At 40.3% G+C, this 12,880-nt stretch overlaps 1 protein-coding gene across 4 annotated transcripts in view; it reads right to left on the bottom strand.

Annotated features, from left to right (window-relative positions):
* Positions 1-513: 513 nt before the first annotated feature.
* The window catches only part of PDS5A (PDS5 cohesin associated factor A), a 155,615-nt gene continuing 143,248 nt past the window's right edge, over positions 514-12,880 (bottom strand). For 2 of the 4 annotated variants that reach the window (XM_039540403.1, XM_039540406.1), the window contains exons 31-34: positions 9,070-9,175; positions 3,973-4,328; positions 2,274-2,424; positions 514-1,673 (exon numbers count right to left, since the gene is read on the bottom strand). In XM_039540403.1, coding sequence (XP_039396337.1) covers positions 1,638-1,673; positions 2,274-2,424; positions 3,973-4,328; positions 9,070-9,175 — 649 coding nt within the window. In that variant the 3' untranslated portion in view covers positions 514-1,637. The remainder of the gene's footprint in view (positions 1,674-2,273; positions 2,425-3,972; positions 4,329-9,069; positions 9,176-12,880) is intronic. The other 2 variants (XM_039540404.1, XM_039540407.1) reach the window with 2 other exon arrangements.

Raw genomic sequence — 12,880 nt, 5'->3', positions numbered from 1 at the left:
CTATTGCTCTGTGTGAACACAAACAAAATTTTATCCACCAATGAAGCACTGCCACTCTGGGACTAGAAAAAGATAATAGTTTAACAACATACAGCAACACTTCACCAATTTAGGACAGAAAGCATTCCTCAACCAGTGCATCAATAGCAAATAATATATTGTATACCTAGCTCTTTTTCATCAGTAAATCTCAGAACACTTACAAAAGAAGTAATACTATCCTCATTTTACAAATGAGGAAACTGAGGCACAGAGGTGTGATGCGACTTCCTCAAGGTCACCCAGCAGGCCAATGGCAGAACCAGGAATAGAGCCCAGTTCTCCAGAGTTGCAGTCCAGTGCTTATCCTCTAGGCAAGAAAAAATAATTTACAAAAAAACAGATCAAACAGTCTTTTCAGATGCAAATTTACTACCTACTTGCCGGCACACAGCCTATTTGCTCAAATGCAATGTTACTGTGTACAGATACACAACAACTAGATTTAGGGGGAATGAAAAAAGGACCACCATATGACACCTAGAAGCGTTTATTTTATGCAACAAACTTAAATATGATCACGTGTACATAAAAGTGTACACTGTATCTATGCTGAACGATGCCAGGAAACATAATATTGATGCAACAGTCTTCTAAAATAAACATTAAAAATGAGCCTGGGCAGGAAGACAAAATGCAAAACAGACTTACTTCCAATCAGCACAATGCTTAAAATTGAGAGCAATCCTAAACATTTCCAACTTTCCTTACAAAGCTGCCGAAGTCCAACTATTTTTAAAAATTGACTTTTTTACATCAATAATAAAAATCTGGTGACAAACATTATAAAATCAAATGCTGGACTGTCTTTACTCCTTTAAAATTTCGAATATTCCAACAGAACTGCTGGAGTAAAAACATTTAAAAGTGATATATGTTTTTATAAAACAAACATCAATATGTACATTTATTGCAAATTATATTAAACTAAAATGGAGGAAAAATTAAAAAATGAAATGTCTACTTGCAAATCAATAATAATTTTAAGTGATTATTTTCCCACTCTGATAAAAATCAGAAAGCAACATTTATAAAATTGCCACCACATGACTTTTCATAGCCAGGAACTGAAATCTGTACATCTTATTTTTGCAGAAAAGTAGGCAGGCGGAAAGAATTATACATAAAACAGTCTCCAAAAGTAAAGCAAAGAAGTATTTCTTGTGATTTTCCTCTACTCTTTCTTGTGAAACATGGGAATAACCTGGCTCTAGGATCACAAATTTTTAATGTCAGTAAAAGGACTTCCTTTGACTTTCTTTTAAAAAAAATGCAGCATGAAAATTAATGGAGTAAAACACTTTTAAACTCCAGATATGCAGAAACTGGAACCAAGTGTTAAGCAATTTGCTTAATTATTGACTTTTCATAAAAAAAAGTCTCTGGGGAAATAAGTACAGATGCTTTTAGCCTCTTTCTCAAGAGTTTCTGCTTTACATTTCCATTGAGAAGGATTAATTTCATGTAAAAGGGAAGCATAGTCTTCCTTCTGTTTTCAGAGCTGAAAGCTGTGTGTTTTGAAGTAATTTCAGTTGCTGTATAGGAAATTTCAGAATCTTAGTTTTTGCAGAAGCTTGGAGCTTGCCTTTGTTTGGCCTTCATTTCCTCCCTTTTCGAGTAAGCTTTCTTTTTACCTTATATGGGACAAAAGAAAAGAAGAGTTAAATATTTGGGTAAAGAAAATTCAATTACTTCTGAACCATAAAAGCCGCCCTCACCAATGCGTACATTTAAGTTTCTACCATATGCTTGACTCTTCACTTGTGCTTTTAATCTTCCAGCATTATATTGTATCTCCTTCTGAACTAGCTCAGCATAGTTCAATAAGTCTGCATTTTCCCTACTGGGTATTTTCATGTTTTAACCAAAAGTTGTGCTACAGAAACCTGAATGAAGATAGATATATTCTTTCACTTCCATAATTGAATAGCATTTTCTCTTGTTGAATCAGACTGAATTAATGCAGTAGAATGGGGAGAGTAACTTAAAACAAATGCTTTAAGAATTCAAGCCTACAAAAGACTATCACTGAACTCTTATCTAAAAGCAAGTACCTCAGCAAATACTTTTTCTGATATCCACAAATAATTACTTATAGTCTAAAAAGCTAAGATTTTGTAATATGTCTCACACTCAAAGGTGATTTTTATAGCAGGAAAATGGGATTCCTTGCTTCCCTACTGCACAAACTACAATAAAAATATAAAATAGCCCTGTATAAATCCCTGCTGCACCTTAAGGAAGCCTCCCTCTGCTAGCTCTGTATCCTCATTGTCTTCCTGGCTGCTCTCACAGGCTTTAAAATGATCCATATCATTTGATGAATATCCTGGACTTGATTCTATCTCCAACAGTGAATCTCCATCACTTCCCAGCACCTGGCTTCTGAAAAATGTTAACACTGTTTTGACATTCCTTTAGGAATCATTGAGTTTATACATACTGCATGGCTTGTTTAAGTATGTAAAAAATTAAATATCACAGAATTTCAAGGAAAAGTGTAAAATACATATTCTTTTTGACTGCTAATATGACCCTTTGTGGGGTTGGGGGCCATTATCTGTCACTTCAAGCAGGTGTCTCAGTCTTGCTGTGAGATGGGAAGGCTGGGGAAGATCTCATTCTGTCACATATAGACTGAATTTAGTTGAAAACTAGAAAACGACAGTCTCAGTGGACAATTCCTTCACTTCCTAGGTTGATGCTGTTACAGACATGGATTTTCTCTATGCTGATGACATCTCATATCAATAATGATTACAATCATGGCCATGTGATTTTGACTGCTTTCAAGATGCAGCTTCTTCCTTATTAAAAATGAATTTCTTGCTCTATTTTTTCACTTTTAAATTATTTTTAATCTATGATCTCTGCAAGCTCTTTAAAAGAGCTTCTTGTGTAAATTACTAACAGACCTACTCAAATACTTATTTCAGGTTAAGTTGAGGGTTTTTTGAACACATTAACTTACTTAGCATGTTTTTGCATTTTAAAGTTTCTCACATTTAAAACATGTTTGGAGATAGGCATCCAAGGTTGTGCTAAGCCAATTCTTCAATTTTTTTTTATGTTTAGTTCTGGTGTATGAAGTTGTGTTTCAAATGTAAAGACCATTCAGTCAATGCATAAATCAAAGCATGTGTACAGAGAATGAAAAACGGCTGTGCCGAAGTCTAATAGCTGCTTGGTGAATGCACAGTTTCAATTTCTGTTATCCATTTGGTTTTTTATGTTTTTAGATGAGTGATTGTTTCAAGAAAGGACATGGATTAAACAAGCAGCAAAACCCAAATGTTTTAAAAAAATATATTTCATTCATCAAAGATACAGTGCTTTTAACTTTTGTTAGTCAACTGACCAGAGCAGGGTCTTGACTTAGAGGACATGTATATTTGCATTAGTAAATGGAGTGAAAAATCCCAACTCCAACACTCTTAGCTCTTTGACATAGTGATGCTGATGATGCCAATGGAAGCACCACATACAAGAAATAATATTGTACAACAGAGGATATGGTTTCTGGTCTGATATACCATATTCAGTGATCTGAACCGTGTTCTCATAGCATATAGATAGGTTTAATCTTGAGATACACCAGGAAAAAATATACACCTCTACCTCGATATAACACTGTCCTTGGGAGCCAAAAAATCTTACCGCGTTATAGGTGAAACCGTCTTATACTGAACTTGCTTTGATCCACCGCAGTGCGCAGCCGCACCCCCCCGAGCACTGCTTTACTGCGTTGTATCCAAATTCGTGTTATATCGTGTGGCATTATATCGAGGTAGCGGTATACTTCACAATGCTATGTGCTGAGCCATGATGCTGGTTATTAGTAAATGTTTTGCTTAGAGTGTTTAACCATTTGTTGAACACATTACTTCTAAAGCTCAGGATATATCTTGGAGGTAGGAAAGATGCTATTTTTACCTTTGTAGATCAATTTGTCTCTGTGCTGGTGCTGCTTTTTTTGCTATGTCTTGCTGTTTTGGTGCTTTGGCATTACCTGCCTCTAAACCCCCTGAACTCTCTTGACTGACTGCTGCCCTTTTCCTTCCCCTGCCAGATGGTTTATTTGTTTCATCATTTTTTACTGTGGTGCCCTGAGATTCAGACTTTGGTGGACGCCCTCTTCTAGGTTTGGGAGGGGCTGGTGGTCCTGATTCATCTGCTTTTTTTTCTTCTGTTTTTTGATGAATGTTTTCTGATCCAGCTGCCACTGCCGTTCTTTTTTTTCCACGTTCAGTGCTAATGTTTCCTTGTGTAGCCTGATCAGAATGAATCTCCTGGAAAAGAAAAAGAAAAATTCCTATTTAGCAAAAACAAGATCCCCAAAAGCCAAGCTGTAACTGTTATCTACCTCAGACAAAAGCATAAATTTCTGAAGCAGATATGCAACAAATCATACAAACACCCACCCAATAGGTAGGCTTGGTTCTAGTGAAAAAACATACTAAAATGGAACTTTTTGGCATAGTTTGCTTGCAATAAATTTAATACATGAAACTTATAATGTATGGTACAGTGCACTTTCTTCCAGTCTCAGAGTAACTTCTTTGTATTTTGAAAGTAACTAAGATCATGGTAGGACTACAACACTCTCACTTCTCACCTTGGCCCTACGAGGCATGATCCTTCACAGGCTCTTTGCCCATCAACAGGAGATCTACTAGAGGGGCAGTAAGCAATGTCTCTGGTGAAAGACTTTAGTGCAGCAAAAAGGGAGTTTACTTTAGTAAATGGATTTCTGAGCCCAACCTCCAGTAAAGCTGTGATAGTAGTAGTAGTAGTAATAAAATAAAATAAATAAAACCCATTCCAGAACCCACTCCATGTCCAAAAAAAAACACAAGTTTTGGGGAAGTGAGGGGGATGGAAACTGGGGCATGGGGGGGAATCTCCCATCCTCACATGTCTTGCCAAGTTCACTGGGAACAGAGAGCAATGCCTGCGTGCATGTGGGGATGGGAGGTGTTTTTTCTCTTACATAGGGCAGGACTGTGCAATGGATCCATGGGCAAAGGGGACAGGTGGTGAGTGGCCATCTAATCAGTGGCCTCTGGAAAAGCTGCCAGCACTTCTCCAGCAAATCTCACATGGAGGAGGAGAGAGGGGTATTCAAGGAGCATACCTAAAATTATGACTGTTAACATCATGGCTCTACCATGGCAACAGACCCAGTGAAATTATTTACATTATTTCCTCTGTACCTTGAAAACTTGTAGTTATTCATATGGATAAAAATACAAGTAGAGCTGAATGGTCCCTGTAGCTGGGGCTATTTTTATCAGATGGCTTATGAATAGAACACACAAGTCTAAACTTCAGATTAGCAAAAATATTGTGATGGTTTTGCATCTCCTTATTTGTTCAGTACAAGTACAATTACAGTACAATTCATTACTCAATACCAGAGACAAAAAGAAAAATTACTCAGATGCCACCAGAACTTAAAATGGCACCTATAAAAGAACTTCATCACCAAGTTCATAATTCTGTCACCATCTCTTTACTTTCCACTAAGATTATATGTTTTTGTGGATCTGTCACATATTAATATAGCATTTTGAGTTTGCCAAGGGCCGTATACACTATTTCATCTACAAAAGTTGTAAACATGCTATTGGTTAAAAAAAAGTTGTTCATCAGGAATGTACCTTAGATGCTTGTAAAATAACCATTATTAAAAGGCTGAACTATTGCTGTTTTAGGAAACAGACTTGGTCTATGGTTCAGCCAATCAGAAATCAGCCATTTAATTATTTTTAAATCAGAGCAACCATCTGGCTGTTTGCTGGGCTGACATTGCTTCCATTTGATATTAATTTGGCATCATGAAGTATCTGTTAGTCTTTACTTTGCTATACAGCAGTGCTTTTCAACCTTTTTTCATTTGCAGACCCCCCAAAATTTTTGAATTGAGGTGCAGATCCCTTTGGAAATCTGCAGACCCCAGGCTGAAAACCACTGCTATAGAGTAATAAAACCCATATATTTCCAAGGGTTTTTAAGACACATGAAAACAGTGCTAATTCCCCTGCCTCCTTTTTTAAAAGAATGAAAAATTAAAAGGTTTTTGTTTAGCTATTTAATAAAATTTATATATAGCATTTATCAATGTGGAACCTGATCATCTCATGTAATTTAAAATACATCCATTAAAACCATTCACCATAAGATAGATGCGGTGTCTGAAACTAGGATTTCTCTCTTGTTAGAAGTTCCATTATTACTTTAAAAATGGCTAAACAAACTTCACGGTAAGAGTCTTTTCTCCTTTTTAATAGTCTTATATGAGGCATTTTGGTAGTGCCCGGGAAGAATTTTAATTTTCTATATTTTGGTCATAATGGTTATACATAAGTTGTTCTTGAAAGCTCCCTAAAAATTGCTAAGTAACAATAATTATATATAATTTATATTATATAGGGAAATAATTCAGCATGATTACAAATTATTCAAAATGTACTACCAGAAAGAAAGGGTAGAGATTAAACAGATTCTATAAAATGCACGTATGAAAAAAAATACACATCTCAGGAACTATTTTTCCCCTGAGGCAATATTTTATTCTTAGTGACCTTCAAGCTAGTCACTATTTGTATAATTTTGGGTAATCCTAGTTAGTTTTCCTTAGCAGTCAAGAGCTACACAACTGGAACATTTTAAGGTCAAGCAATGGAGTACTGGGAATGGAATTCAGGTATTCTTGGCTATAAACCTACTCTTCCCTCCTCACACTTGTGTGTGGATACAGGCTTCCTAGTATATGTTTCTGTAAAATACATTCCTTCAGGTTAGGAAGCTAACTTTCAGTTGGTGTAGATCACCTCAATTAAAAAAATAGACATGTGGACATGGGATCACAAGCTGTTTTTAATATTGTGTGCAGTTCTGGTCTCCCATGTTTAAGAAGGATGAATTCAAACTGGAACAGGTACAGAAAAGGGCTACTAGGATGATCCAAAGAATGGAAAACCTGTCTTATGAAAGGAGACTCAAGGAGCTTGGCTTGTTTAGCCTAACCAAAAGAAGGCTGAGGGGAGATATGATTGCTCTTTACAAATATATCAGAGGGATAAATATCAGGGAGGGAGAGGAATTATTTAAGCTTAGTACCAATGTGGACACAAGAACAAATGGATATAATCTGGACACTAGGAGTTCAGACTTGAAATTAGACGAAGGTTTCTAACCTTTAGAGGAGTGAAGTTCTGGAACAGCCTCCCAAGGGGAGTAGTGGGGGCAAAAGACATATCTGGTTTCAAGACTAAGCTTGATAAGTTTATGGAGGGGATGGTATGATGGGATAGCCTAATTTTGGCAATTAATTGATCTTTGATTATTAGCAGGTAAATACGCCCAGTGGTCTGTGATGGGATGTTAGATGGGGTGGGATCTGAGTTACTACAGAGAATTCTTTCCTGGGTGCTGGCTGTTGAATCTTGCCCACATGCTCAGGGTTTAACTGATCACCATATTTGGGGTCGGGAAGGAATTTTCCTCCAGGGCAGATTGGCAGAGGCCCTGGAGGTTTTTCGCATTCCTCTCCAGCGTGGGGCACAGGTCACTTGCTGGAGGATTCTCTGCACCGTGAGGTCTTTAAACCACGATTTGAGGACTTCAATAACTCAGACATAGGTTACAGGAGTGGGTGGGTGAGATTCTGTGGCCTGCGTTGTGCAGGAGGTCAGACTAGATGATCATAATGGTCCCTTCTGACCTTAAAGTCTATGAGTCTATCTTAAAGAAACAAGTTCTCACCAGGGCCAACAGCTTAGAATAAATTTGGTGTTCCCTTGAGCAAGACATCTTGGAATCATGATGAAGCAAATGAGTAAGGGTTGAGATTTCCAAATCCAGCTATATAATTTAGCTACACAACTCCCTGTGATATCAATGGGAGCGGTGTACCTAAATACTGTATAACTTTGAAAATCTCAGACATTTTTTCAAAAAATGGGAATATTTACCTTTTTGAACTGTCATGTCTCCCATATGCCTTGTCCAATTTGTCTCAAACTTTGCAGAAAAATTCCACCCTGACAAAAACTTATGATTGTGAAATTTCATAAAGATTGTTTTCAGTTTTGGAGAAGGTGGGGGTAGGATGTCATAAATGATCTTTCATGACAGTATCTTCAACCTTGTCTACATAAAGATTAGCCTCCTTGCACAATATGCGCTTGAAATGCCTACTTTCATCTTTACCTAAATAATTACTTAAGAGGCTGGATAAATATATGTATTGCATCATAAAATTAGCACTATCCATTCCCTTCTCAATAATTACAAAAATGTAGTACTGATCTTAGATTTTTTTTAAAATTGTATTCTATGAGAGAGGTTTTTTCTTCTTTAAAAAAGCTCAAGGAAATAAAATATTAAAAAAAAATATCAAAGTTTAAATACTATTTTGGTTGTGGCACAATCCAGCAGATACAAAGAAATGTAATGCTGGGAGGAATACTCTTTATTTAACTCTTGTGCTGTTGTGCATATTCCTTTCTCCCCTCAACAATCACTAATTGTGTGTTCTAGACTAAGCATCTTTACAACACCCATGACACATCATGTTTAGTGATTTTATTACACTGAGTGCAATCTTTGACCACATATTTACCAGACCAGACAGATCTATCAAACGTAAATAGTCAAACACACTGGATATAACCTTAACTTAAAACATTAAAACCGTGAACAAACAGAAAAAAAGATGTGAAACGTGAAGGTTCCATTGTACTCCCTTCCACTCCCCCACTGGTATTTCATAAAATAGGAAGAACTCTAGTCCATACTGTTTGACAATACATGCCATCTATCCATTTGTCTGAAAAAAATCATTAGTTGTTCTGAAAATGAGCTGTCTTTTTATGGTCTGACAAAGAAAATGAGATAATTACATTGAATGAGATGAGGCATCAATTCTATCAGAGACAATCTAGGAAATACTGGTATATACTAAATGAATTTCTATGCTAGATTGGCAATAAAGATAGCGTTCACTTTTAAAAATATGATATCTACCTTGTTTTTCACAGGTTCTGTCTTTGCTGGCGTGACTGAAATAATCCTCACTGGATTTTCATCATTTTCGCTGACCCCAGTTTCTGATATATCTGAACTCTGTTCCCTGTTAGAGGAATTAAAAACAAATCATGTATGCAACTATTTTTTTCTTCTTAACAACGCAGACAGGCAGGAGCACAGACTAAAGTAGAAAAAAAAATCACTTGCCTGTATGGAAAACATTCTGATAAGGGGAATATAAAAGTGAAGGCAAGTATTAACTTTCATTCAAGTGTGATATCACCAGTTTGGAAGATAGGAAAAAATCTATTAATCTGAACCAGGAACTTGCACACAGCCGTTCCAGGAGGGGAGATTTTTCACAAAACATACTGTAGTAAGAATATTCAGAGCCATTACTGTGTGTACTCCAGGACCACCCAAATTTTGCCCCAGCTGAGGGACACATTCCAAATTGATATAGAAGCAGTACTACACTTCAATTTTATGAAACAACTGAACCTTTGGTTGTACTCGACTTTCTTTCTTTAACCATTTAGCCTATCAAGTTAATCAACTATGAAACAAGCTAAACTCAACCTTAAAATTTCAAAGTGCAAGCTCTCTCTCTCTCGGGCAGATTTTTAAAAATCAATGGAAGTTAGGCACCTCAATACCTTTCAAAATCTGGCTCTATATACTTTAGAAAATAAAGCATTTTCCTGTCACATATTATAAGCAACATTTATTCATACCATTTCGTTTTAGCCTTCTATTAAATTACAGATCAACTTAAATGCACTTAATCAGCAAAAAAGACAGTTACTCACCTTTGTAACTGTTGTTCTTCGAGATGTGTTGCTCATATCCATTCCAATTAGGTGTGCGCGCGCTGCGTGCATGTTCGTTGGAAAATTTTTACCCTAGCAACACTCGGTGGGTCGGCTGGGTCGCCCCCTGGAGTAGCGCCGGATATATACCCTGCCGACCCAACAGCCCTTCAGTTCCTTCTTGCCGGCTACACCGACAGAGGGGAAGGAGGGCGGGTTTGGAATGGATATGAGCAACACATCTCGAAGAACAACAGTTACAAAGGTGAGTAACCGTCTTTTCTTCTTCGAGTGCTTGCTCATATCGATTCCAATTAGGTGATTCCCAAGCCTTACCTAGCTGGTGGGGTCAGAGTGAGATGTTGCAGAATGCAAAACTGCTGAGCCAAATGCTGCATCATCTCTGGACTGTTGAACCAAAGCGTAATGTGAGGCAAAGGTGTGAATCGATGACCAGGTAGCTGCCCGACATATTTCCTGGATGGGAACATGGGCCAGGAAGGCGGCAGATGAAGCTTGAGCCCGAATAGAATGGGCGGTGAGGTGGCTAGCCGGAACGTGAGCCAAATCAGAGCATGTACGGATGCAGGATGTTACTCAAGATGAAATGCGTTGGGATGAGACTGGTAGGCCTTTCATCCAGTCTGCCACAGCTACAAAGAGCTGAGGTTACCTTCGGAAGGGTTTTGTTCTCTCGATATAAAAGGCGAAAGCTCTGCGAACGTCTAGGGTGTGCAGCTGTTGTTCCCGTCGTGATGGGTGCGGCTTCGGGAAAAAGACTGGGAGGAAGATGTCTTGATTGACATGAAAGGCGGACACCACCTTAGGGAGGAAGGAGGGGTGTGGTCGCAGCTGTACCATGTCCTTATGGAATACTGTATACGGGGGTCTGCTATCAAAGCTCAGATACTCGTCTTGCCGAAGTAATAGCAACGAGGAAGGCTGTTTTCCAGGAAAGGTACAGCAGTGAGGTGGCCAGTGGTTCAAAAGGAGCACCCATAAGCTTGGCTAGCACCAGGTTGAGATCCCAGGTAGGGGTTGGGCGTCTGACTTGAGGGTACAAATGTTCCAATCCCTTGAGGAACGTTGGAACTATGGGGTGAGAGAAGATTGATTGGCCATTTTCCCCTGGATGGAAGGTGGAGATGGCTGCCAGATGCACCTTTATGGAAGAGACCGCTAGGCCCTGTTCTTTCAGGGACCAGAGGTAGTTCAGGACAGTAGGAACGGACACCTGCCTGGCAACTGGGTTACGCTGAGCGCACTAGCAGGAGAAACGCTTCCACTTGGCCAGATATGTCATCCTAGTGGAAGGCTTCCTACTGCCCAAGAGCACCTGTGGGACCGAGGCAGAGCAACGCAACTCAGACTGGCTCAACCACGCAGCAACCATGCTGTGAGATGAAGAGTCCGGATGGTGAAGCCTGCCAAAGTCCTGTGTTATGAGATCCGGCCAGAGTGGCAGAGGAATCGGGTCTGCCACTGAGAGGTCAAACAACATGGTATACCAGTGCTGCCTCGGCCATGCTGGAGCAATCAGGATCAGGTGGGCGCTGTCCCTGCAGAGCTTGAGTAGGACTCTGTGGACGAGTGGAAACGGTGGGAAAGCATAGAGTAGGTTCCTCTTCCACAGGATCAGGAATGCGTCAGAGGGAGCCCGGGGAGCGTCCCCGGAAGGAGCAGAACACCTGGCATTTCCTGTTCTCTCGGGAGGCAAAGAGGTCTATGTGGGGAAACCCCCACTTCCGGAAAACAGAATGGATGACGTCCGGACAAATCGACCACTCGTGAGACAGGAAGGATCTGCTGAGGTGATCCGCCAGAGTGTTCTGGACTCCTGGGAGAAAAGACACTATCAAATCAATCGAGTGGGCTATGCAAAAGTCCCAGAGGTGGAAGGCTTCTTGACAAAGGAGGGAGGAGCGTGCTCCGCCCTGCTTGTTTATGTAAAACATGGCCGTTGTGTTGTCCGAAAACTGACAGACAACAGCCTTGGAGATGGTCTCGAAACACCTGGCATGCTAGACGGACCGCTCTCAGCTCCCACACATTGATGTGTAAGGCCAGCTCTTGAGGCGACCAGAGGCCTTGAGTGCAAAGCCCCTCGAGGGGGGGCACCCCAATCCAGAGATGACGCGTCCGTGGTTAGGGCCATCGAGGGTTGCGGTGGGTGGAATGGCATCCCTGCACAGACTACAGTGGGGTTTAGCCACCAGGTTAGGGAGCCCAGAACCTTCCGGGGAATAGTGAGCACCGAGTCCAGGCTGTCTCTGCTTGGTTGGTATATTGAAGCAAGCCAGGTTTGAAAGGGACGGAGGCATAGCCTTGCGTGCTTGGTCACAAAGGTGCAGGAGGCCATGTGACCTACTAGGCTGAGGCAAGTGCACACCAACGTTGTCGGGAAGGTTTGAAGACCTCGAATAATTGAAGCCATTGCTTGAAAACGCGACTGCGGGAGGCAGGCTCTGGCCAGATTGGAGTCCAGAACCGCTCCGATGAAGTCTATTCTCTGCGTTGGTGTCAGAGTAGACTTCTCTGTGTTGATCATCAGGCCTAGGCTCCTGAAGAGGTCTTTGACGATGCGTGGGTTCTGCGACACTTGTAACTGGGAAGTCCCTCGAATGAGCCAATCATCGAGATACGGGTAGACGTGTACCCGATGCCGCCGGAGGGAGGTGGCGACTACAGCCATGCATTTTGTGAACACACGCAGAGCTGCAGAAAGGCCAAATGGAAGTACAGTGAACTGAAAGTGTTGATGGTTGACCAGAAAACGGAGGTACCGTCTGTGTGGTGGGTAAATTGCTATGTGGAAATACACGTCCTTCATATTGAGAGCGGCATACCAGTCTCCCGGATCCAGGGATGGGATAATGGTCCCCAGGGTTACCATGCGGAACTTCAGCTTTATCATGAATTTGTTGAGTTCTCGCAGGTCTAGGATCGGTCGTAGACCTCCCTTTGCCTTGGTGATTAGGAAGTACCGGGAATAAAACCCC

Source organism: Mauremys reevesii, linkage group 5 (assembly GCF_016161935.1).
Source record: "Mauremys reevesii isolate NIE-2019 linkage group 5, ASM1616193v1, whole genome shotgun sequence".
NCBI lineage: Eukaryota > Metazoa > Chordata > Testudines > Geoemydidae > Mauremys > Mauremys reevesii.
The sequence above is the reverse complement of the archived record's forward strand: the minus strand, read 5'-3'. Positions and strand labels throughout refer to the sequence as shown.